The sequence below is a fragment of the Cygnus olor genome, chromosome 2 (genome assembly GCF_009769625.2).
Source record: "Cygnus olor isolate bCygOlo1 chromosome 2, bCygOlo1.pri.v2, whole genome shotgun sequence".
NCBI classification, from domain to species: domain Eukaryota; kingdom Metazoa; phylum Chordata; class Aves; order Anseriformes; family Anatidae; genus Cygnus; species Cygnus olor.
This window is the reverse complement of record NC_049170.1, coordinates 44,590,275-44,614,394: the sequence shown is the minus strand read 5'-3', so window position 1 is coordinate 44,614,394 and position 24,120 is coordinate 44,590,275. Positions and strand designations below refer to the sequence as shown.

The window sequence follows — 24,120 nt, the reverse complement described above, 5'->3', positions numbered from 1 at the left end:
AAACAATTGAGGCTTTCAAAGTTATTACAGTGATAGCTCTCAGAGATGTATATCTGATGATTAATAAACCTCCCAAACAAAACAATCTTTTCTGTATAAAGAGAAGTAAATAGGTTACAATTTCGAGTTAATATTTCCATGGAATTAGAAACTGTAATTTGAAAAATCTGTCTCAAAGGATTTGCAAAAGTACTTACATTATTTAGTAAACCATTTCTTCCCAATTCAACTGCCGCAAGATCATTATTTTCCAAATCTACCATTCACTTTACAAACAAGCTAGACAACCTCCAAAATGTGTTAAGAATTTTAATGTGCACATTCATGAAATAAAACGCCTAAATAAAGAGCAAAGAATCGTTCACAAACTTGCAACCTGTCCCAATGACAAATTGCTTTGTCCCCCCATCAGTTGAATCTTTTCTCCCTGAGTCTTTATGCCTGCATTCATCCCTCGTTCTCTTACAAAGTGAAGGGAAGGGGTGGGAAGGAAAAAACACAAATGTCATTGTTAAAATAATATTTCTAGTTTGTCTCTTTGATTTTACAATATTTCTCTCTGACTTACTATTCCTTTGCATGAAACTAACTTCTTCTGACTTTCAGAATTTTTGTAATCAAGTCCTCCTCATCCACTTGCTCCACTATGGCATGGAGAAGCTAACTCTTCTCACCCCTTTACCAACGAAATGCTATCTTTGCTTCTTTGCTAGCTTGCTTTTCCCTGAGAAATCATTGTTCTTTCATGTCGTCACACATGCATGAATAGCTCTCCATAAGTACACAGGGGAAAAAAAAAAAATCACTTCTGATGTATAAAGGACATTGCATAAAACCATGATCAGGCATTAGTGAGTCATCATGATCATATCTTCCGGGGGGACTGAGAGCTATTCATTAGAACTAACGGTGATTAGATGTGTTGAAATACCTGTTATTTTTTCTCCACACCCTCCAGAGCCTAATCTTGGCTCTAATATTGTACTTTAATGTAATAAGTGTTAGATAATCCTAGCTATAGATATCACTACTTGTCTTCTATAGTAGTCACAGTGAGAAATTAGACACACAGCGCGAACTGCAACATATTTAGAATATGGTGTTGGGTAGGGTACGTACTTTGTAGGAGTGAGTTCTTCTCGTGACCAAGCGAAGATGTATTGAGAGTTACACAGCACATCAGGAAAGTTCTATAGCTCCAGGTATTGTGAATGACAGCAAAATCTCCATTTATTAAGATGTTCTCTGAAGCCAACCTTGTCACTTAAGCACCTTTCTTGTCCTTAGGATGACAGCTGATTGTTGCCTTGGAAACAAAGCCTGCTCTCTACCCTGTTCATTTAAGGGGATTCAGTCAATTTGAAGACAAAATTCCAATTGCTAATTTTATACCTGCCACGGGTAAAAAAGTTCTTAAGATTAGAGCTGAAGGAGTTTGCTTGTAATAGCTGTTCTCTATTTTGCCAGTTCCATTCTTCCGACAAGAGTGTACCTCTGTTTTTTTCCCACTGCTCTTTGTCAAACTCCATCATTCTCGCGTGCTCCTCTGCACGAAATTCAATTGCTTACTTCCTTTCTGTGTAAGAAGGTGTTTATGATAACAGAAGAAGCAAACCCAAAAGTGAAAATGGAAAGATCTTAGGCATAAACAAACAAATACGCGGATACAAATAATTCTGGTCCTAGCATTCTGTAAACTGAACCAAGATATTTCTAAATAAAACAAACAGGATGAAGAAAAAAACCACCAGCTATGCTCTATTTTAATGCACACAGTTTGTGTGTGTGTGTGTTTGTTTAGATAAAGTGCATGCAAAAAAAAACGAGGAGTACCGCCTGAAGAGACATTCCATTCAGTTATTTCAGTCAGGCCACATTGTTTAAATACAACTTAATGAAAGACATAAGCAGACGCTATAAAGCAGGATCTTTGACAGGGATGATACTTACATTTTCTGAAGCTCAAATTCAGCCTTGTGTTAATACGCCCCATTATTCACCCTTAATTAAATTTTGACAGATCTCATTTTGTCCTTTATTTGCTCAAAATATAAAAGCTCTCATTTTCAAGCAGGATTTATATTATGGACCAAGCTCTTAGCCAATGTCTCTCTGTGAAGATACTCATACTTTACCCTCAGGGAGACTTGTCTCCGGATTCTCTGTGTACAGTTAACAGAGAGGAGGTAGGTGCCGGCACAGATGGCTTGTAACTCAAAGTTAGGTTCCTGTTCTGAATTTTCTTTCAGAGGAAATATTTTCTACTTATCTTCTTCAAGTAGCAGGAGACTAGCATACCTAAAGCAAATTCTCCCAGTATGCGTATATGATATTCTGTGCAGATACAGCACTGAGGATTTTTGCTTTCACTAGAGACTGTACTTCTGTTTACTTTTAATTATATTAGCTACCGTATCAAAATGCTAGTGCTACGCAAATATTTCCAAGTAGTTATAATGGTTTTACACTGTTAAAATAAATTTTCTTCTTCACAAGCAAGAGGCTCCTGAATTGTATACCGATCCGCTGACCTCAACAATTTAGGTTGTATGGTAAATATCTGTACACATGGATACAGCAGGCATCGGGATTGTCCTTCGATGGTACAGAAAAGCTGTTCTTTGTCCAACAGCCAAAGCAGCTAACAACTTTACCCTACAAAAGTGCAAGAATTTTTTTTATCCAGTAGCATGCATCTTCTCAAAGCAATACAAGTATCAAGCTCATTGCATTTGTGCAATGATGCTTTTATTATTTTTGAGCCATCTTTGGAAAATAAGATTAGACTGTTTCACACAGTTTACAGGTTCACAATGTTCAAGTTATTTTTCTTTTCCCTTTTAATAGTGACAAGGCACAACCACATAGCATTCATCATCCATCCAGGCTTCAGAGACTGTGGTTTCCATTCAGCTGTAAAAAAATAAAAAAGAAAGAAAAAAGAAAGAAAACACAAAACACTGGCTTGTCCCTCTTACAACTGCATTCTCTACTCTCAGCCACTGAAATTAAACCAGACTCTACAACAATATTCCAGGGCTTAATCTATCCAAATATAACAAAAAAAAAATGTCTCATGACCAGCCTAGCCTTTCTAATCAAACTGCAAAACTTCTATCTCAGAGCCACATGAAAGTGAAGGTTATTTTACAAGCAGTGGAACAGCCCATACAGATAAAGCTGTGTTTCCACATCAGCTTTTGCAGTACCAAGACCATAGGCTGCATATATACCCGAAGGGGGGAGCAAAACAAAAACCAACCCACAAATATTAAAGAAAGCCTGAAATTATAAATAATAATTGAATAAAACAGCTGCAGAATGATTCAGTATCACAATTACTATTGAAATGGTTACTGACAGGTTAAGTCAGTATTACAAAAAAACAATAATAAAGGGCATAAGGTTATGTACACAGCCACATGCACACGCAGGCGTACAATGACACGCATACATACAGAGGAGCCAGTACATGAGAAAAATAAAGATGCACTTCAAACAGAAGCAAGAGAATTCAGTTAACACTTCAGCAGATGATGGCAGGAGTTGCTCATTAGTTTTTCTACTGGGAAGACTCTGAAATTGCTTGATTTTGGTATCAATGCAAAATTAAAAATCAAATGAAGGCATGTCTTAGAAGCATGCCATATGCAGCTACCTTTCCTGTCACTCCTCCACCTCCCTCCACTTTGAATTTCAGGTTTGAACGTTCAATTTTGTTTTCACAAGGCTTTCTTTCCACATCAGAACATTCTGTTCTCATTGAAATGAAGGCCTTGAGAACAGAGTATTTTGAGAGCTACAACCAAAATGTGTGTATAATGAGTGTAAAGTAAATACAATTTAATCTAGTTGAGAGGCCCGAACATTTTATTGAAATACTGAATATTTTGATGAGTGAACAGTACAATTCAGAATAGATTCTTTTATTCCACAGTTCTTTGTTTGTGTCCTAATAAAATCAATATAAACAAACTGCCTAGTGGATAGAGCAAGGCTAGCATGGGTACTTAAATGACTTTTTTCAGACCGTTTCTTTCCCTGGATTAATTCCATTGTCACTGTGTGTAGAGCTGTGGACCACTCAGTGGCAAATAAATGGATGTTTTCAAAACACTCGCTCTATAGGGACTTTAAAAATTCCTAACAACTGATTAGAGCTCAGGGTGAACTGCAACAAGGCAAAGAGTACATTTATTATATCGGGGTCATGAAACTCACTGTGTTATAGCCTAACAATGTCTTTTCCCATGGAGGTCATAAACATTAAGTAAAACAAAGAAATGCAAAACTGAAAACATCAATAGAGTCTACATACAAAATGAATAAAGACAAACACCCTTCCACAATAAAGCACACTGGACAGAATAAGAAGAAAAATTGGTACAAAAATTGACAGATTAGGACAGGAAGGGGAGGAGACCATTTTTAAACCAAACAATCTCCAAAAACTACATTTATTTATAGTCAGGGACTCTTTTTGTCAGATAAAGGTAAGTCTGGCTGCAGATTGGCTGCAGATTGGACAGAACTAGAAGATGGACTTAACTTGTATGGCCCTTGTTTACCTACAAACTGAATACCAAGGACACATTATTTTCCTTTAACTGGTTCTTTAACTTATATTGCATGGATTTTGCTGTCGATACACTTGACACCCATAATATGATATGGCTGTCCTTAAGTCCCAGCTGGAGAAGGAACAACCAGCTCCCCATTTCTGTATCAATAAGGAACCAGCAAGGCCTACAACTCTGAAGATGCAAAGAATTCGGGTGAATTGTAAGATGAACGTAGACTACACACCTTGAAAAACAACCCATTACTTACTACAACAGGTAAATAATTACTCTTCTTTACATAACTGTCCACAGAGACCCCTCTCTCAGTGACTACCCATCAGTTATCACGTGCACTGGAGGTGTGCATGAAATGTTATATTTAGGCAGAACAGGGGCTGCAGGCTGGTTTCACGGGGCAATCTTCCTAGACATGGGAAGTCAGAACAGATTTGTGTATTTTCCTCGAGGAAAACACTCAGTTTGCACCACACTAACAAAGCAAAAAGGAGTCACAAACTAGTAAATGAGATCCTAACAACAGAAAGGCAACAACCTGTAAGTTTCGTGGCACTAATGCGGGAAAATGGGCTGCTTTCCTACAGCCAAATGTTCCTTCACAGAGGTAATGGAAAGCTGTGCTTGCTGCAGGACGAGCCAACAGGCTGACCCAGCAGAAAGCGCTTTTCACAGGAAGTTAGTGGTTAACATGAGGCTGCCAACGGACAGAATTTCCTACATTTCACTTAGCAAGTCAGGCTCCATAAAATTTTGTTCTTTGTTTCGTGGACAAGAAAGTTGTGAACTGAATCTCCCCCACCTTTGAAAGACATTTTGAGAAGACGCCAAGAGATGAAAGAGAGCACTCCTTGCACATCTGAATCAGACCTTTCCAATAACTTAAGAGAACACCTTGTAGAGCTATCATCTGTTACTTGTTAGAGTTACTGGATACAGTGATTTCAACCATTTAACTTCTAATATAAATTAAATCTGGTACATTGTGAAGAAGGTGCTACTGCTATCTGACCAAAGAATGAGAGTCATGCTCTTACTACTACCATTAAAATGTGCTTTTCCGAGTGGAAAAGGTTCATTATTAAACACCTTTTGATCTTGCTCTTAAACCATGATGAATTAAAAAGGCCTCCGCAGATTTTCCCCACCTTAATTTTTCCCCCCCTAGAGAAATATCTATACTTCTCTTTGCAAGAGAAGTCCAGTTAAATCTTCAGAAGATTTTACTAGCAATATCAAAAAAGTTAACAAAAGCTTAGCTGCAATTCTCTTTTCCAGAGTAAAAGCAAAGAAATGCTTAACTGGTCTGTATGTGAATAACAGGTCCCTCTAGCTGGGCCTAAAACCTCCCCACCATTTCAAACAGTATTGAATATATATATTGAAAAATATATTTAAATGTATATACCTCTGCAATACAAGGTATCTAAGCTGGTCTTTTAAACTGATATTCACTTAGTCAAAAGAAAATTCAATTAATTTCTTATCTGATTTTGTTGTTCTTCCATGTCATTCTATTTCTGCTGAATATAGTCGTATGTACATCTCCTGCAAAACTGCTGCTACTAGCATAGAAATAATTTCGATGCACATTTCTGAAGTGTGCTCTCTGTTTCTCTGCTGCCTTCAAGCGAGCGGTGGCTCGTTCTGGAAGAACAGCCAGTGACCCCGAGCACCAGGGAGCCCTTATGTAATGTGCTTATACACCTTACGTAACTTCCATACACTGTGACAGCCAAGTGATCTCCGGGATATTTGACGAGCCGACAGCTCTTCATTTCCAGCTCTCATTACCTGGCTTTTAAGGAGATACTCAGAAGAAAAAAAACTACCAACAACCCCTGACCTCCCTCGATTACATACACTAATGGCATTGCACCGACTAACAGCTGAAACAGATGAGTCCTCTGCTGTTCAGACATTTTCATGTATATCCCCTCCAAATAAAGCCAACATTAGAAAACCACAAGTTATGTTTCCTGACTGGTATCAATACAAAAAACGAGACACTTTGCTCTTAAGAAAGTTCTATTTGTCTTTTCTAGAGTAATTGTACAGTACACAATGCTTACTTTTTTCATCATGTTTGCTTATAATTATTTACAGCTTGCAGAAAACAGAATTTGTAAAAATATTTATTTAAAAAAAACTCAAAATGTAAATTACTTGAAATCACACATTCTGGTTAGCAAAAGCACACTCCTAGTACACTGACGTAACAAAACATCCTCCTTTTGCACCAGTACTATTATATTTACACTGACATATTACAAAAAGTATTAAGTAGTATTGTATTTTTAAGTATAATACAACTAGCATTTTCCTTAAGTGTCAGCTGTAAGCAAGTAGAAGCTCTATCTTGCCATTTAAGTTGGGGCCTTAATTGTGAGATTACCACTCTTTAAAGTCGTCAATAAAAACACAACACAGAATTTGAATTTAGAAAGTAGCTTTTAACTGTAGCATGCCTAGAAACACTGGACAGAGGACATAAGATAATTTGGCCTAAAAAAAAACTAAGAGGCTTTGGGCATTAAAACAGACTCTCAAATGTTTATCTTAGTGCAACAGTTCTGCCCTCAGAGCTACCCACTACGATTAATGTTTTCTGGAAAACATGATGCACACAATACATGAGTAAACAGATAGTAACTTTTAAATGCATCTACTCCATGGAAAAGTGGCTGCTTGTAATTAGCTGAACTTTTCAAAAATTGCCTATTGTGACTATAAAGATGCCTTTAAGAAAATAAAGGCATGCAGCAGTTACCAAGGAAAGATGTAACAATTCCTATGCAGAAAGCATGGGCTGCAGAAATCTGGCTATAGATTACAGAGGTGCTGCCACAACTCCATAACCAAGATGTCCCCTTGAAACCCAAGGGATCACAAACTGAAGAAAGATTCAACCACTTAGGATTTGAGTGCATTGGTCATAAAACAAAGACCTGACTCTTCTACACATAACTGCCTAAAAAAGGCAATATAGCCAATAATGGAATAATTATTTTAAATTTATATTTATAAATCAATTTATATTTTAGATGTAAAATACATTTTTATATGAGCAACAGGTGAAAATACCTAAATGTATTAAGTAACATAAACCTATTCCTCATCAATACAATACTTCCTTCTACTATAAAGTCACCAGAGTTTGGAAGGTGGTCTAAGTGCTTCAGTCCCATGTGATAAACCTAACTTTAGGTTGTTTTTCTATTGTTGTTTGTTTGTTTTTTATTTGTTACGCTGTGTTACAATGCATCTGCATACTTCAAAGACAAAACAGGCCATGAGATCAATCACCATCAACTTCTGCATATGTCATCTAACGATAACTATCAAAATGAAAGTTCTCAGACTTCTCATTTTTTTGGCAGATTAAACAATGCTCCACCAGAAAAGAAAAGGAGAGACCAAAGTACACTCAGGGCAACAGCCCTGTGGTGGAAAGAAACAGTAGGAATAGTGATTCATGCAGCATGCCATAATGGAAGATCAAAAGCTAAAAGAACATTGCCAATTTTTATCTTCCCAAATCTAGTCATCTGTCTGGCTCCCGCACTGTTATTAGAAAGGTAACCTTGCTTCCAAGAAAGATTTGAGCCACTTCACATTATTTGGCCATTTATGCATAGGAAAAAAAAAGGGAATTATCTAAAACCCTGAAGCACAAGTTTTGAGTATACTCATTGTCTTAAAGTAAATTTGCAAGTATCATTGACAAGTTAAAAGTAAATCAGGCAGTCATATTTTCCACAAAGCTCATAAAATAAAATTATGGTAACTCGAATTCACAGATTCCAGAAGCCAAAAGGATCTCAGTCATAATTCAGTCAAACACCTCCTCTCATATATAAAAGCTAAAGAATTTTTCTACCAAACCTGATTAAAATATGTTGACTAGGAAAAAAAAATAATTAAAAAAAAAAAAAAAATCAACCCATGTCCTTCATACCAAGGATAACGTATTGTAGCTCTTCTTGACAAAAGGACATAGTGGATCCTAAAGCTAAAAATGGTTCAAACAGAGAAAGAACATCAAGGAATAGAAGACCACTAAAGAATACAAAGAAATTGCACCTGGCTTAGAAATCAGAGCTAAAAAAAAATCACTAGGAAGTAGGAGAATTTTAGGAGGATGCACAACACCTACTTGCCATGTTTTCCTGCTCTTTCCTAGACATTTTTTTGTGGCTGCTGGTAGATACTGCATGCCATCTTTGATAAATGTTTCTTTTCGCCCTAATACAGCTGTTCCTGATAGACTCAGTATCAGGATATCAGTATCAGGCAGGTAATTTCTAATTACAGCTATTGGGCCACATTATATATTATCAAAAACGTTAAACCCCAAGCCAAAACCCAAATGCAGTATGTTACTCAGCTGTGGGACCTGAGTGGCTCCTAGGAGACAGTAATTCAACTGAGTCAGTCACCTGCACTGCCTGCCAGGTGGGTGTCCCCAGTAAGACACTTCAAGAGCCAGAGGCTTGCAAAACCTGAAAGCTCCTGCAATGCAGTCTTTTTCTGTCTAGCATTGGAGAAGGAAGAGCAACAATTCCACCCATCCTCAACTGGATGAAAGGATGAGGCAGAGGAAAGTTAATGTTTTACGATAATTCATTGCTAACACTGAAAGGGTTCACAGAAGGAAAAAAAAAATGTCATCCTGATGGACATCACCAGTGCAGAGCAGTAGCTGCAGAGCTAACTGCACAAACTATCACTGCTTATGTGTCAGGGATTCAGGACATACAAGACTGGGTCCAGCCCAGGACGGTCAGCAGCCTGTTCTTCACAAAAACACACTCCTTACCAGATTGAATCTCAAACCATAGTTGCAGCAGAAACTATCAGGAAAGAGTGCTGGGTCTAAATTCAGGAGGGGACAGACTTAAATGTCTGCAGAACAGGTCTCGTCCCTACTATGCAACACAGTCCTTGACTGTACTGAGGGATGTTGACACCTCGTGTGAATTAAGAGAAAACGTTCTGTATCTGAGTACTTGACACTGTTTCCTTCTTGTTTACTTGTGTGTGTGTGTATATGCATATATGTGTGTGTGATTATAAAAAAAGCTGTAGTCTACCATTTAAATACAGCATCTCTTTTAACTTGCATGCTTAGGCCAGCAACACAGACTGCAAAATGGCAAAAATACAGAATGAACTGTGTGAACAAGTGCTAATCTTTATCTTGTCATCTGAAAGTCACCCCTCCCAATGTATTTTCAACTACATCAACTCCTTAGGTGCTGGGGGGAAAAAACAGAATTAGATATTAGAAAGTGAGAGAAGCAATGGTCCATGATACCACCTTTATAAAGTACTCCATGGTGAAAGTTTGAAAAATATCTGTATAAGAACTACTCTAACATAAAAAAAAATGTGCTACTAAGTCTTATGTACAGTGTATTATTTATGGACACTGTGCAATTTAAACAAAATTTATGCATATAAAACACAATGTTACTCCTCCTATGCTATTCAGACAAGAAATTATATATCATTTCAGAAAAAAAAATTACCATAAAATATATAGCAAAGACTTGCCTATTTGTCGTGCCTATAAGCCACCCCAGTGACGTGGTAGATACAGAACAGAGTGCTATTCTTCATGCAACAGGGAGTATGTTCAAGGCACCACAAGCAGGCATTGAGACTTCCTACATTCAAAATGAATAAAAACCCAGAGGCTGGATAGGCAACATGTATCATGTTTGAAACTTGTTCTTAGAATTGCCGTGATCAGTCTGTGCAAACACTCTGTCAGGGAGCAAGTGTCATCACTAGCAACACATGGACATCAATACCCCCCCCTCCTTTTTTTTTTTTTTTTGTCTCTTTCAGGAATTCTGTGTACTGCTTTTTGATCTCCAGGTGGTCTCAGAAAGAGTTTTTCCTGTAGACAGGGTGACAGAGAAGCCACCTTAAAAAAAAATGAAGAGTTGATTTTCTTTTTACTGGGGGTGTGAAGCAGTTTTTCCAACCAATACTCCTTTGTTTGTTTAAAAATCACCTCAAATTCTTTAAAGTATCATAAAGAGAATTTCATTACCAAATCACGGTAAGTATAATCTTTTGGGATTCTTTTCTTTTGAAGTAATTTTGACAAGATGAGATTTCGTTTTGTCTCTTGCTCTATTACTTCACCTTCTTAGCAATAGGTGCAGCCATTATTCAAAAGTCTGTAACTGCGGACACACGAACGTCCTTTTGAAAGCTGGTTAACAGAGTTCCTGAAATCGACTCTCGCCGTGCGTTTCACTCTCATTTGTATGGGAAGTGAAACAGTCTCTCCCCTTGTATTCAAACCAGTTCATATATAATTGGGATCTCCCATGGGTTCTGAAACTCTGAAAGCCTGATGTAACTGCAGCATTGTATCAGTAGGAACAACTTTAACCTAGTTTTATCCTATCCCCTTACTCCAGGTTTCTTTGTTGAGATCACTCCTTGTCAATGATCCGGGATGTCAGGCAAAAAGCGAGGACTAAACTAACTGATATTCATTCCAGCACCAGGCTCCAGGTCAGGACTTGAGAAAGCTAAAACCAGTTACCTTTCCAGGGTGACTTAGCTGTTACAGAAACATAACTGAATGGACAGTTTCACCCTGGAAACAGTCTCAGAGAACAAATGGATTGCTGGAAAAGGAAATTACGCCAGCATCCCAGTAGGGTTATGGTTTGCTTCTTTTGCCTTTGAGAGCGTGCAAAGGTATCAGTTACCATCAGATTATACTCATATTTATTTAAAAGTTTGTACTGATACAGTTGACTCTCAATGGTCACATATTCAAAAGTTTAATTCATCTATAAACCAGGCAGACACAGTGTCATCTCACTGTCAGTTGGAAAGTCACAAATGGGGACACAAAGCCTTCTCTCTCAAATTAATAATGGGCTTTTTTTTTTTTTTTTTTTTTTAAGGATCATCATTTATTTTGGTTTTGCTAACACTTTTACATTAAATGGAATTTCCAAAGAAAGGACCAGAATTAAGGAATTCATGTTTAAAATACACTGGCAAAACTATGTGTGAAGACAGCTTGTTCTCCTATAGGGTGCAAGTCTCCCTATGTTTAAAAAAATGTGTTATGATAATATAATGAATCTTGCATTACAATTGTATTATATCCCTGCAGCTACCAACTGCATGCAAATGGCATATTAAGACATGCTTGGAGGCATTCTGACTATTCATGGGGGAGAAACTGCATTTGCAAAGCTAAATTAATAAGTTTGGGCTCTTAAAAAATGGAACAGTAAACAACAATTATTAGCTGTGGTTCTATTTTAACATCATCTGTGAGTTATGTCTGATTATACAAACCAGTAAACCAGTATAGCCTTAAAAAAATTGTGGCCACACATTTTTGCTGGAAAAAGTGAGACTTTGTTAAAAACAGTAATGTTTCTCCCAAAAAATATAATTTTATGTTTGGGGGGTTAAAACATAAAGTGGGTGTTTTATTTCATCTCATTCTGTTTTAATTTAAATTCATCGTCTGAGCTCAAGTTTCACCAGGCTTTCTGACTGGCTGTCTTGCACATCTTTGACTAGTTGAATGAACTCTTTTCATCTCTGCTATTTTGTCTCTCCTGACTGCCTGCAGGCTTGCGTTTGCTCAGCATTGCCAGCAAGCACAAAATAAGCTTCTGCTTTTAGTATCAGCAGTGTTTTGAGGGTAGTCCTGAAGCTACGTATCGTCCTTTTTGAGCCCTCTAGTTCTAGTAATTATAACACTGAATGAGTTCCCATTTTGCAAGATAAATAAGCAAGATGTTAAGCACTAACAACTCATGCTCTCTCAGTGTTAAGTAGTAAAAAAAGGATCTCCTCCTCCTCCTCCTCCTCCTCCCACAAAAAAAAAAAAAAGACATTTCTGAGGCTCACTGCCGGTTCAAGCAGCTATGTTGACCCATCACAGTCACATTCGGAGACATATGACATGGAAGTGGTAAAGCTCTGCAAGAACAGCAGCTTGCAGTGGTACAAGCAGCAGCAAAGATGCTGCCCAATGCAGAAAAGCCTTAAGTTAGAAGCATTTCTGTTTTGTTCTGAGCTACAGAAGGTTGTTCTCAGGGAACTAAGAACTCCAACAGGACAGTGGCCAGATGGGCCAGCAGACTTACGCTTGGTGTATACTCAGCGTGATTAGTGCTAGCAGGGTGGACACAGGTGAACAGATGGACACACTTCTTCAGAGGGGGTGCTCAAAGACTTTACTTAGCAGAAGGAAAAGGTATTCCTGTTAAAAGACACTGGCCACTGAGTGCTAGAACACCTTGAGGAAGGAAACTAGAGCACAGGGATGACAGGACTTTTATAGATTGGCTCCCCTTGGAGGTAAAGAGGGAACTGGGAAGGGATGCATGGTACAACAACAACAAAAACCTCCACACCTGCATTTCTGCTCAAGCTTAATCACAGTTTGTTTGTCTTTTTTCCCCTACAGTTATTCTGACAAAGTGAACTCTTTTACTAATATTTATTTCTACTTTTATTGTTGCTATCAGTGCTGTGTTTATTCTGATGAGATAGTGAAAGAGATGCTGTAAGGAAAAGCATCTTTATCTAATTCAGAAAATTCAGACTTTCAATGCAAAAGAACCATTAAAAACTTTTTTTTTTTTTAAATATCAATAAGCTTTTGTTTTCAGAATACTGATTCTGTCTAGGTAGCTGCACTTTGTGAAGAGATACACCATTCCCCACTATTTAAAACTTTCATTTTCCTGAAAAACAATAATAAAACCTGTTGGAGTTCTCTCAGTATTTCATGCTCAGAATATAACTGCATGAATAATTATTTTTCCTCAATTTGTTTCTGATTTGGTTTGCCTGGGTCTAGTTTCAGTGTAGAATGAAGTTATTTCTTCTAATGTTTGTCTTTGTCAGCAGACAGTAATATTGGGAAGATCTCATAGTACCTGAAAACATTACTGCAATCTAGCCCACAAAATACAAGATATGCTGTTTAATGTGTGGTTTACTTGTGTTTCTGGAACTTGGTCTTTTGTAAGGACAGATTGCTGACGCATCTCCAACCATGAGGTTGGATCCTTTTGTCTATTCATCAAGCTGTGTCCAGAAACCAAGATGCTTATCCACGTAGCTTTTAATGTCACTAGAACACTGCCCTGAAAAGCTGCAGTGTCGTCACACTAGTTTTACAGCGCTGGGATTCACCTACACACATGGTCATTCCTGAACCACATGAGAATTAGCTGAGCGTTCCCTTGCTGCTTGCAGGCACACCTATATTTGGTCTCTCTTCCTTAAAACAGGATTTAGACCAAACAACACAGCATGCTTCTGCACTTGCAAGAAATAGTAGCGACAGAGACGAGTATGGCAATGAAGCAAAGGAAAAAGAGTTTTAAGCACCTCACCCCACTTTAGAGTTAGCTACTTCCTTATGACGGATTATGATGCTCACCAAAGGGCCCATCATCCCAGTAGCAGACAGTACCCATTTCTAGTTGCCCAGCATCCAGGCTTCCTTCCAGGTGACAAAAAAAATAATACAGAAGTTTAGGTATTGTGAACAGCATTGCTTCTGCTCTTTTTCCAACAATCTTTCACCATGTGCTCCTTAATCCTCTGTTAATGTGCTCCCATTAACTTTATTTACTGCCCCCCACCCCAAAAAAAAAAGACAAAAAAAAAAAAGTCTAACAAGTCTTGCCCTGAAGGACAGAAGGGAAATCTGAAACAAAGTCCACAGATGTAAAACATTCCCCAGTTCGGATTCAGAAAAGTTAAAGTATTTTGTCTTTAGTCAAAAATATGATACATTGAGTGTATCATATTTTCAAAAGAGATCAAATTAGTACAACCTATTCAACAGTCCACTCCCTTTCAACAGTCTCAACACAAACTACATAAAGAAATATTTAAAAGAAGCATTTCAGAACTTCGTAAAACACCTTCTTACCTAAAGTTTGAGAACTTCAAAATGGTAGACACTCATTCCAATACAAAATGTTGTGGGGTTTTTTGTTTGGTTGTTTTTTTTAACTGTGGCATTTTTCACAAATGCTTGCACTGCCTAAACTTAAGGATCCCAAACATAATCAATACAACTGTTCAAAGTAGCTGTGTTAAGAGATTTTCTCTCTACACACTATATATGGATCTTAATCTATTTCAGCATCTTAGAGATTTACAGTCTGATACTGTTAATACCTTTCTAATAGCTACATCCCAACACTTCCAAGAAATACACATCACTTTTAACACAATGGTATGCATGTCTGGATAGCATTAAAAGAGGGATGTAATTCACGCTTACATAAAAGTATGTGAGCTAGTTTCTCTGTAACATCATGCCACAAAACATTTGCCCCAGATATTTGCCCCATACCTGTTCTTTTAAACAGCTTTTTCTAATTTTTTTTTGTTTGTTGCTGGTTTTTGCTTGAAAGAAAGACTTACGCTTTAGATTACCTTGATGAATCTCGGTAACAAGAGGAAGAACGTGAATGTGTGCTTCCAAAATAAATGGTTCAGTACCTTTTTGCACTGCCCACAGATTACTTTAAAATGCAGGATTTTTGTACTGAAATTCAGGCAACAGAAGAAAAGCCCAAATCTTCACATTTCTATGAAATACATAACAGTTATCAATTACAGGAAATGTAAAAAGGTGATGGTAGATACTCGTGTTTGAAGTACCTACCAAGGCACTTAAAAATGAGTCAATGCTCTTCCTGAATCCTGCAAGAGGACTGAAAGTAGTAGAAGAGAATTGGCAGGCTTCTGGTTCTTACTGAAATTCAGACCAACTTTTCACTATTGGATGAACGAAACCCTGAAGAACTCGGGATCAGGCATACATTAGTTCAATGAACGCACAGATACAAGGGTAGGAGACAAAGTCCTAACTGCTGACACACATTTTCTTATTAAAAGAGACTCTGCATATATTCCAGTTGGTACGCTCTAACCAAAGGTGACTGTATTCACTTGAGCTAAAGGTTCTTGTGGATGACCTAGTTTTACCTGTTTACAAAATGAAAACAGAGAAGGAACATCTAAAATTGAATTGTAGCCCTGCTCCTTTTAATATCATCTAAAGAGTAAATGTGATCCACGACTAGCTCCTGGTAACTTCACACCAAAATACTGGAGAAAGGCAAAACAAAGCTATCAGGCATTAGACTCAATTGCAATTTGGGTTTTATTTGTCATGGCTGATGGAAGACATTGCTGACCTCAATAGTGATGTTCTGCTACCACATGAGGCTTTGGGTGTGTCTAACTAGAAAAGGCAGCGTGTTCTTTGCCGACTTGGTTTGTGCAGAATTAAGAGATCACTTTGTCACAAGAAGCTATGGTAGATGTTTAAGAAAATAAATTGCCAGTTATACACAAACACGCAGAATAGAGGAAGTTACACAGTTGCACCTGGAGCACACAAAGGGTATGTTTTATACAATGTTAAAGGAATTTCAACATCTGGGGATTTATGTATTTATTCTTTAAAACTAAAGCAAAATATTCCTAATTTATTTTTTCCTTTAGGCCAGCAAAACCTTTCACTGCTGTACAAGTCAGTTACCCATACCTGTTGTTTGAGAGCCTCTAGAGATTCAAATTCCAACTTGGCCAGTTTAATCTGGATATCTCTTGGTTTATCAGGAATTACAAATGCCATGACAAACTTTATTGCTAGCAGCAAGTGCTGGAAAAAAAGTAAAAAGAAAAATATTATTCAATAGAGTTTGAAGCATGGAGAGAACAGTATAATACTTTTTCCAAGTGTTAGCAATAGATATAAAAACAATGATTTCTTGTGACAAGTACACAGATAACATAATATAACTATATTTAGGCTCAGCTACTCCATATTTTTCTATTTACTGTCATTCATAATTTGAATATACACATATATCATTTAGTTTATTTTCATAAAAATCCCATTTTCACTATGTACTCTTATTTTTCAACTTAAATTTGTGTTTATGATTCCAGATAAACAGCTTTTCAAACATTTTATTCATGCATAGAAATTGAATTATGGCATCTAGCACATAGTCATGTATAAGCATTTAAACACATCAAAACCATATATAATTACACAGAATTATATACATTTATAACAACGTGTATATGCATGTGCATGCATGTGCCATAATAGAAATGATAGAAACATTTTGTAAAAAAATGTTGAACAAACCCAGAATTTTTGCATTTAAAGAGTTATTAAAATCTAAAAACACTCCTGAGTAAGGATCAGATAACTATAAAACACAATAAATTAATACTATCTTCAAATTGGTATTTGAAGTATTTGGCAAAGTATTTGGTATTTGGCAAAGTCATGAACAGAAACTTTCCAGTAAATGGAGAAACGTTCTGAAATTAAGATGCCATATTAGTCAACATTTGTCACAAAATTTTATAAGATTGTTTATGAGAAAATGTATATGAATTTCTGTTGAATCTAGTGCTTCCCAACCAGCCTTTAAATTTCATTTCGACATGCACCATTCCCCTCCCCTCACTGAATACAAGGGCCAAATTGTCAAGTCAATGGTTCTGTTTCTTCATTTATGTTAAATATAACTATTACCTAAGCAAGAATGATTAAATCTTGTTTTATCAATGGCTGAGCTAACAGCATGATGCATTTTTGCAATCAGGAGCCTGTCCCTAGTTGAGAAAATCCTGAGCAATATAAGGCAACATATAACATACATGCTTAATTTTAAGAGTGACTTAGGTTCCACTGACATGATGGTGATACTCAGACACACCTAGATGTAGATTGCATATCTGAGCTAATTATCAAATTACCCCAAATTTTCATAAAATAGAAAAGACTATTGCTTCTTTCTGAAATATATTTTGCTGAATTATGTGATCTTGATGCACCAAAAATCCCCAAGATTCTGGAATTAGGTGAGCAAGAAGGCAGCAAAAATACTACAGATCCAGTAGCAGTGGTAGTGAAACTCTAAATAAGTCAATTCCAATAACAAATCAGATAGCAGGAACAAAGTAAGAGAACAAAAAGAGATTAATGAAGAGCCAGACATGAAATTATTTTTGAAAATCTATTACAGAAAAAAGTTAGTAGATCCAGAAAACAGACTGATAGTGCAAGGAATACTAATTTGCTTAAAGAGCTGAGAGGAAGGCTGAAACTTAATGTGACAGTAAAACATCATCGATGAGAACCTGAATACAGATGAAGAGGTTAATGAAGCAATTAACACGTCTGCTGTGTAAAGCGATGTGCAATACCACATTATTAAAAAAGTCCTGACAACAGTAAAATGTTCTCCTACTCATAAAAAAGTTTTCGTTTCCCACTCAACTTAATAGTGTCCCAACAAAAATGCTGCAGCTAACCCCCAAAAATATCTTTTCTTTTTTTTTTAAAGAGAAGATTTAAGAGACTAATGTGTTTTAATTGCTTTATCAAATGAAGAGTTTTATCATCCTATCACCTGAACAAAGCCCAGTAAGCAGTACTCCAAAGGTTTTTCATTTGTTTTGTCAACAGATCTGGTACCAACACATAATGAAAACTGCTTTTGACACTGTTTGCCAGAAGTCTGTTTTCATGCTAGCACAACTGGTAGCCTTAAAACACAAATAACATGAGGGCAGAACCTCCCATTCAGAAAGCCTTCATGCCAGAGAGTGCTAGATGGACAGAATATAGATGGGGAATAGTCATTATTTTTGCTTGCCCTATGCCCTACTGGCATTCTCTCTCCTAGGCATCAACTACAGGTGGATGTTTAAAAAAAAACAAAAAAAGACTAGATGACTGTATTAGAGAGCTTTGGTTTATGCATCAGAATGGCCTTTTTGTGTTCTTTTGTCAAAAACAAAGTTCTACCAGTTATAATGTTCTTAGAACTGAACGGGATGTCTTAGTGTGTAACAGGCAGCAAACTCAGTTCAATTCTACCTCTTAAGTCCTAGTGAGCCTGAAAAAAAGGCATGACAGCAACAGCTATCCTTTGCTAACATCTTTCAAAAGAAAAATAATCCCAAGGCCTCTCCTGCTTTTCTTATTTACAAATTAGAAATAATATTAATAAAATTGGGAAGGCAACTGGCAGAAATTATGAATGTTGGTCATATGACTCATACAACCTCTTTAAAAGAGAATATATCTAACTTATTAACAGTTCATATTTTATTTTGGAATTGCCATTTGACTAAGGAAATGTAAACAGTTATTCAAGAGAAACTGAAGAAAAAAGTAAGGAGATGTGTAGTTGTATTCATTTTATCATTCATATTCTGTACGGATTTCTTAATGTTGTTTTAGTATGATTTCTGTATATCAGATCCAGGAAAAGGAACCATCTGCTTTCAAAAAATAAATGTCTTAAAAGTACAGTATAAGTTGCCAGAATATACAAAAATTTCTCCTTCATAGCATAAAGTTACATTAACACAAGTATGAATATATTACAAGAAGAAACTACTTAAGCTTATCCAAATTTGTTACACAACTAGCGCAAATGTATTTGTCCAATACTAAAATTTCTTCAGAGCTGGTTTGGGCATTTGTTTAAAGCAGGTTACAAAAACAACCACTAGTTCTAACTGCAGCCATCAAAACCCAGCGTTGTTTCCAATAACATGCCCCTCATAACGATTTCAAGAGGACTATTTCACTGTGAGCAAAACCTGGGATAACATTAACACAAGCTGTAAGCTCCCTGATGCCAGCAGCAAAGTCCCCTCCCGTTTTGCAATCTGCCAAGCGGGCACAGAGGGAAACAGCAACGAGTCCCCCCTTGGTAAACTCGGTGCCATCAAACTCTCTGTGGTCTCGTGCCAGGTGCTCGGAGAGCTGGAGGAACTGCTCTGTTCTGTGCAGCTACTGACAGGAGGAGAAGCAGCAGCTGTGTTTTGGAGCAGTGTCCCCAACCTCGTCTCTTCTAACACAGAAAATGCAAATTAGGGTTAAATTCCTGGAATTTTGAACAGCTAATCTGATTTCTACAGCAGTCTGACTGCAGCAACTCCTGTCAAAATCTACTCAACTGAAAAAAAAAAAAGCGAAAAAAAGAACAAAAGCAGTAGCTTCGTTGCTGGTTAGTCGATAAAGTGCATGCCAAATGTCAGCTGGGAAAGACTTCAAAACCATTTTGTATGAAAAGCCTATTTTACAATCTAATATTTACCCCCCCAAAAAATCAATTAAAATCAGAAATCTGGACAGAGTCCAGTCTAGAACTAGTATGTAATATGAAACGATGGCCTGTGGTTACTCAACTCTACATAGATAAGCAACTCTACATGAGAGCCAACATATAAGAACGGTACATCACTTTGAGCCTCTGTCCTCTACTGGTATTTGCTACTACTCTCTTTACTGGTATGTAACTACTTCGTGTCCAAAGAAGGGCAAGGAAGCTGGTGAAGGATCTAGAAAACAAGTCTTATGAAGAGCTGCTGAGGGAGCTGGGGTTTTTTAGCTTGGAGAAGAGAAGGCTCAGGGGAGACCTCATTGTACTTCACAATTATCTTAAAGGAGGTTGTAGCGAGGAGGGGATTGTGCTCTTCTCCGAGGAGCCGAGTGATAAGACCAGAGGAAATGTCCTCAAGCTTTGCCAGGGGAGGTTTATGTGGGATATTAGGAGAAATTTCTTTACTGAAAGGGTTGTGTGGCATTGGAACAGGCTGCCCAGGGAGGCGGTTGAGTCACCGTCCCTGGAGGTCTTCAAGAAACGACGTAGAACTTCGTATCATGGTTTAGTGGTGGACTTCAGTACTGGGTTAAAGGTTGGACTAGATGATCTTAGAGGTCTTTTCCAACCTGAATGATTCTATACAAAAAGCCTTTGCAAACATGAAGGAAAGTATCACTGCAGGACCATGCTATTGTCAGAGCAGAATGCAGGGAAATTATTAGATTTTTTGCTAGGACTCTGGTTCACAGTATGCTGACACTAAACTAAGCCAAGATCAAAGACTAGGAAGAGAACAAAGAATAAATTTACCTCTTTCTATGGCAACAGTGTTTAGCTTTGAGAGTCTTGTATCCTTCTGAGAGCAGGAAAAATGAGGAAGGGAAGTGAAAAATAATTCTGTCAAGGGAGCAATACAGGCAAAGAAAAATTTCCATGGAGCTCAGGAAGTCCTATTAAATTAAATTGTCTTTAATAGACAGCAATAAAACAAATTTATGAGAAAATATTTCTGCAATATACATAAAAAGAAAGCATGAGCAAACTTTCCTTCCCACTTTTAGTCCGAGCTAGCTTTATTAGAGTCCCACTGGTAGAATAGAATTATCACAGCTGAGGGACTTTAAGAAAGGCCTTTCTTCTGCTACTCTGATAAATCCTGCTTTAAAACCTCACATCCCATATTATTATGGAATTTTTATAAAGCGTACACAGAATCTTAGTGGGAAAAAAACCCTCTGATAATTCCCTTCAACATTTTGTTTTACCCACAGAAATGTTCAAATTCCTGGGAGGTATGGATGACAAAAAATGAAATGAAGTGATTATTTCATGTTTGTCCTATTTCAAGATTTCTTCACCTCTCCCATTCAGTTTGAGACTGTCTTCTCCTCCCATAGACATACACATGGACACACGTACAATCCAAATGCCTGTCACAATCTGCATGCTCCACCTATCCCTTTTATCTCCAAACCAGCAAACCCATCTCTCCTGCACTTCCATGACGGTAAGCTTTCTTCTCCTTGCTGCCAAAACTCAAGGGGAACACCAAGAACAAAGTGCAATCATCCTGCCTCAGACTTAATGCCTCTTGCCACTCTAGTACTAACACGGCGACATCCATCTCTGCTCTCATCTGGAAGACACTCAGTACAGGTGAAATTTTCGTGCACTTACATCTGCTGGGCTCCTTTAAATCTCTACATAGCACATAAAACAATGATAGAAGAGAGAAGCTTAGATCTTCGCCATGTTTGGGCAGTTTTCTCCTAGGAGCATCATAAAGCACATTCTTGAGATCAGAGTAAGCCTTTTGTCAGCCTGCTCGCTGCCACTTCAAAGCAGATTTAACACATCTTTTCAGCACAACAGTAATCTATATTGTATATATTTTTTAAAAATATGCATTTTCTCCTTTCTTAAAGAGGACAAGGCATTTGTGTAAAAATACATAAACTCCAAACTGAAACAAGCATCCTGCAGGGAGAGCTTCAGCCTGCCCCATTGCAACGCAGCTGAGATGGATGCAGCTGGACAGAAGCTTATTACACAACACGTCAGAAGGCCTCAGCAGAGATGGCATCATCTGGTCCGCTTATAACTTGTAACAGAATGGCACCTCCTTCCTCTTACCTGATGAGCACATGCACAAGACAAAACACCACAAAGGCTGCCTGAGGAAAACTGGTAGCAACATTTATGACAGAACATTAGAAAGGTAAGACTAGATCAGACATCTTCTATCATCTGTACCAGCACATTTCTGCAATCGAGTCCTGCTCAACAGAGTATTTAAGCTTATGTTTAAGTTTTAAGCATATCTGTAAATACATTTACGTTCAGAAAAACACTTAAGCACGTGCTTAAAATTGGAAGATTAATAAATAATACAGTCATTTGCTGAATCTGGGTCCTAATATTCAGAAGCTGAATCACTACACATACTTCATTTTTCTGGGGCTGGTACAATGCGACATGTAATAATTTAACCTGTCTTAAGAGACGAATGCTGGCTTGCAGCGTCCACACATTTACATTTCTCCAACTGCTTTAATTAGTGCAGAAATCCTCCTCTGTGCTTTTATTACCAATCCACTATAAGTAGAAATCTACACTGAAAAAGGCACCAGGCATAATATTCAGCTTTGAGGCATATTTCAATCACGTAAAAAGTATTAAGCTACCCATCATGGGAGCCAGGCTTTGTTTTGTTCCTGTTACACACACACCAGCAGCACTGGCCTCTAGCAGCAATGATACACAACCCTTTTCCAGTCAAGTCTTGGCCTTATGCCTCCAGACTATTGATTTTGTTTCTTTCAGAAGAAGCAAATTTATTCTAAACACTACAGTCACTTTGCATAGCTATCATTACTGAAAATAAGCCAATTCCAGACCAGCGCTCCTCAGCAAGGGACTTGAGCAGATAAGACCACATAAAAGGTTTCAAAAATAATCTGTAAGGAACCTTCCCTATTCATGTTTCCAGGAAGTAACAGCAAAAGCAAAAAGTGAAACAAAGCAGGAAAAAAAGGAAGAAAAATGGAAAAAAAAAAAAAAGTAAAATTTCAAGCGTCATCCCTTGGTGAGGGAGCTAGTGAGCAAGGGATGGTCCCTTCTGCCCTTGGGTATTTTTGGACTTCCTGTTTTCTAAAAAGAGAGCCCTGTTGGAAAGCAAACAAAGCAATCCAGTATGCCTGCTGAAACTTGGTCCTGCTCTCTGAAAGCCTTAGGAAGAATTTAAGCCAGACACAACTTCCAACATAAATCAGTGGCAACCTGTTAAGTGTATTCTACCAAGGCATGTGATAAGCGAAGCTGAAAAGCACAAGCAATCTAATCAGTTGCATAGACATGGTATTTTTTTTTCCTCTTATGGCACCATTATATTTTCTACCAATTACGTCTTTTTAAAACAGATTTCCTGTTTATTTATAGACTATTTCTTACTAACTTTTCAACCACAGCTGCTATACATCATATTTCGTCTAACTAATGAACTGAAGTGGTAACCAGTTGTATTAGTCTTTTTGAGAAGATTTAGATGCATAACAATCCTCCACAGTTTTCTCCAGCAGTAACATTTAAGAGGAGGCAGATCTGGCCCTTTCCTCTGCCACTGAAATCTATAGGAATTTTCTCACTGACTTATTTGACGCTGCAATAAAGCCACCAGTTCCTTACTTCTCAGTATTTACATACCTGATCAGCCTTTTTATAGATCTTTTACATTGAAAATGTTAAGCCTACTTTCAGAAGACTTTTTCAGCACTTTATCTGTTGTTTTGTTTTTTTGTTTTGTTTTCTCCAAGACCCTGAAGCATGAAAAAAGAAGAGTAAGGGCTGGTAAAATGGGAATTTTATTTATATACATAAGCCTTGCACATTGCCATTTTTGGATCTATCACTAGAAATTAAACATTAAGCAGGTTCTAGAAACACCTGCTGAACTAAAAGAACTAAAAGATTGTAAAGAAAAGATTTTGTGATACCACCCTTATACAAAGGCTTCTAACTGACTGCAACTTGGGAAAAACACTTACAGGTACATAAGCTCAAACGCTAATAATCTTGTTTCATAAACACAGCATATTCTGTGATGCAAAATACGATACAGCATACTTACAAGACTATTTCCTAAAAGCTCTCTATAAAAATACAAAGTACACAAATGAGCCTTGCAGAAATGTTCTAAGACATGATTTTTCTCACATTTGTTTCATCCTGAATCAATTCCAAAGACATGAAAAAATGCTGTAGGTGTAAATTTGTCTCAGAGCTTTTAAATATTTGCTAATGGTTAATTTTACAGTAACCCAACAGTCTTTAAAGCAGTATGATAATGCACCCATCTCTGTGCTGCCATT

General features: G+C 37.3%; 1 protein-coding gene across 4 annotated transcripts in view; it reads right to left on the bottom strand.

Moving 5' to 3' along the window:
• The window catches only part of ANO10 (anoctamin 10), a 119,592-nt gene that overhangs the window by 23,323 nt on the left and 72,149 nt on the right, over positions 1–24,120 (bottom strand). For 2 of the 4 annotated variants that reach the window (XM_040548365.1, XM_040548366.1), the window contains exon 12: positions 16,156–16,272. In XM_040548365.1, the coding sequence (XP_040404299.1) occupies positions 16,156–16,272 (117 nt within the window). Of the gene's footprint in view, positions 1–1,741; positions 2,914–14,025; positions 14,089–16,155; positions 16,273–24,120 lie in introns of those variants that run through there. The other 2 variants (XM_040548367.1, XM_040548368.1) reach the window with 2 other exon arrangements.